This window comes from Cenococcum geophilum (genome assembly GCF_001692895.1).
Source record: "Cenococcum geophilum 1.58 unplaced genomic scaffold K441scaffold_104, whole genome shotgun sequence".
Classification (NCBI taxonomy): Eukaryota; Fungi; Ascomycota; class Dothideomycetes; order Gloniales; family Gloniaceae; genus Cenococcum; species Cenococcum geophilum.
Genome location: NW_027137662.1, coordinates 204,214 through 207,018, shown reverse-complemented (window position 1 = coordinate 207,018; position 2,805 = coordinate 204,214). Strand labels below are relative to the sequence as shown.

The 2,805-nt window shown below is 32.0% G+C and overlaps 1 protein-coding gene across 1 annotated transcript; it reads left to right on the top strand.

Annotated features, from left to right (window-relative positions):
- Window positions 1–1,344: 1,344 nt before the first annotated feature.
- On the top strand, window positions 1,345–1,500 carry K441DRAFT_597038 (uncharacterized protein; the record flags this gene model as incomplete). The annotated part of the gene is made up of 1 exon (XM_067645042.1): window positions 1,345–1,500. A coding segment is annotated over one exon (156 nt), but the record flags the coding sequence as incomplete, so codon positions are not given.
- Window positions 1,501–2,805: the final 1,305 nt, after the last annotated feature.

The window sequence follows — 2,805 nt, the reverse complement described above, 5'->3', positions numbered from 1 at the left end:
ACCCTAATAAAATTAGTACTAGTAGTTCGCCGATTTAGCTACCCCTTCTTACTATGGGAAGAGTTACTACGGTTATTTATAACCTATTTGTTTAATTAAAACCCCTGCTACCTAACTACCACCAAACTCTGCCAACTCCACCGCCGCTTTAGATATCTATTAGCAGATAAGCTATATAAGGTACTAGAACGCTCTGGCTACGATAATATTAATAAGTAGGTTATTAACTACCTTACTAAGTACTATTCCTACTACTAGAAACACAGCAAATCCCTTAAATAGTTTAAGTTTATATTATAAGAAGACCAAGATTCCAATTTTAACTATTCTATTTTTGTTAATATTATATATATTAACGGAAACCCTATCCTCTATATTATTAACAAAGCTACCAGATTTTAAGCAGCGAGATAGCTACGCAATATCTTTATAAAGTATACCTAGGACACCCTATAACTCTACTAGGTTAATACCTATATTAGACCCCCTAACTATATTACCTATAATGCCGGGAAGAACTTCGTAAGCAAGGAGTTCCAATAATACGCTATGGCAATAGCTATATTAACTAAGACTGTCCTAGTGGAAGCTTATTGGTCTATTAGAATAGTAGAAAGAGCTTACTTAACCTTACGCTAAGCATACTAGATAATTATAGAGGAACTATAGGACTTAGGAATAGCCAAGGAATTAGCTTTATAAATAGCAGTAAAAGCCGCTAATGACATAGCTGGCCCAAATAGCTTAGTCCCAACACTACTTGTCTTTAGTGCCTACCCTTAAATGAGCGAACTCGACCTACTAGCACCCTCTATTATATAACGAGCGGCAGCTATAAAGAAGGCAATGGAGGAGATTGTAAGGATTAGGGTAAAGAAATAAGTTAATAATGCACTAAACCAACGAAACGGTCTATCTGTTACTATAATCTACAACCTCCCCTTTAACTTAGATGTACTCGTATGGCGTAAAGGTAATACTAGACAGAGCGGTAAATGGACCGGCCTATTTAAGTTACTTAGAATTAACGGAGAAATATATAAGGTATAGCTCCCTAGTGGACCTACTAATTTTAGGACTATAGTAGTAAAGCTATACCTATAACCCGAACTAGAAGAACTTAATAAGGAACTAGAGAAAGAACTAACTAAGGAACTAACTAAGGAACTAACTAAGGAACCGGCAGCTAGTGTACCCCCCTAAAGATTAAAACGGATATAATAATTGCCAATAAAGTCCTAATAAAACATCGCAGATATATTAATATTCATTAACGACAGCCTAACGAAACCTAATACTATAACCTTCAAGTATACCTTACCGTTATTTACAGAGTCTTAACATAAGGAAATAAACGGCTTACTTAAGAAAGGTGTCTTTAAGTTTATTAATATAGCAAACGTCCCGAAAGGAGTTAAAATCTTTAACTCCCAATTTATTAATAAGATTAAGAACGCCGGAATAAACAAGGCCTTTAAGAAGTCTAGACTGGTTGTATAAGCCTATAACAACTATAGCAAAGATCTAGTTTTAATATAGTTACTAACCATTTAACGTATTAGCTAGAGAATTATTCTAGTACTTATAGCAACCCTATAAGGAAACAAAAGAAGACTAGTTAGTTATATAGGTATTATATAGAGAGGAGAGTTTACTTATAGTATAGTAATATTACTAGAGAATATCTTATATAGTAGAACGGGGGGTATATATAAGAGTACATATACTAGGTCCCGCAAGTATTGCAATAAATTCGCGATTAATCTCTATCTTTTTCGCTGTATGGCGATGTAGAGTAGGACATGTTATAGTATATTAAATAATTATATTTCCTAATTCCTAATAAAGAATAATATTAGTAGGATTTAATCTTATAATCTATTAAGTTTAAAGTTAGTATATATTTATATATGCTACCTACGCGCCTTTAGTGGCTACCTTTTACCTAAAATTATTTTATTTATATATTTTATACCCTTTAGTATTATATAATAAATCTTTTATATACTCTCTCTTATATAGCTATAAGAGAGAAAGTATATTAGCTTTAAAGGAATTATTATCTTTAAAGTTTTTAGGGCAAATTTCACTAGTAATAGCTATATTTATAGCGTTGTATAGTAGGGGGTAAAGGTTTAGTTTATAGTTAAATTTTTGCGGATATCTACAGATAGGATTATTATCCGCCCGACCGGATAGGATAATTTATCCTCCGCAGGTCTGACCGTATCCAATCGCTTGACGCACGTTCCCACTTGACGCACGATATTCCTTACCAAAAAAATGCTAAAATACACCTTTATATACCACCTATAGATTAGTGTATAAAATTAAAATATAGCTTATTTAATACTATATTTATATATATATTAAAAATAAGGTTAAAAAAGTACTTTTTTAATGTAAAGTAAATTAATAATAATAATAATAATAATATACTTATAAGGTAAGGATATAGATAGGAAGTCCAATTAATAGAATAATAGGGTATATTATATATATAGACAAATCCTTAAGGGAAAAGGAGGAATCTGTGTGCGAGGTAGGAAGGTAGGTTTTTGTTAGGAGCCTCTTAGGAGCCTATTAGGACAATTAGGACGATTAGGAAAATTAAAATCCTACTAGGACCGCTAGAAGGCCTCCAGGAGGGCTCTAGGATCTTAATATCTAAATAATTTACTAATATAGCTATAGTATCTACTACTATTATATTAAAATATTGTTCTATCTAGTTAATACCTTTAAAGAAAAAGTGCATACTAAAGGTAAAGAGTAAGTTTGAAAGCATACTGCTAATTAAGGAAG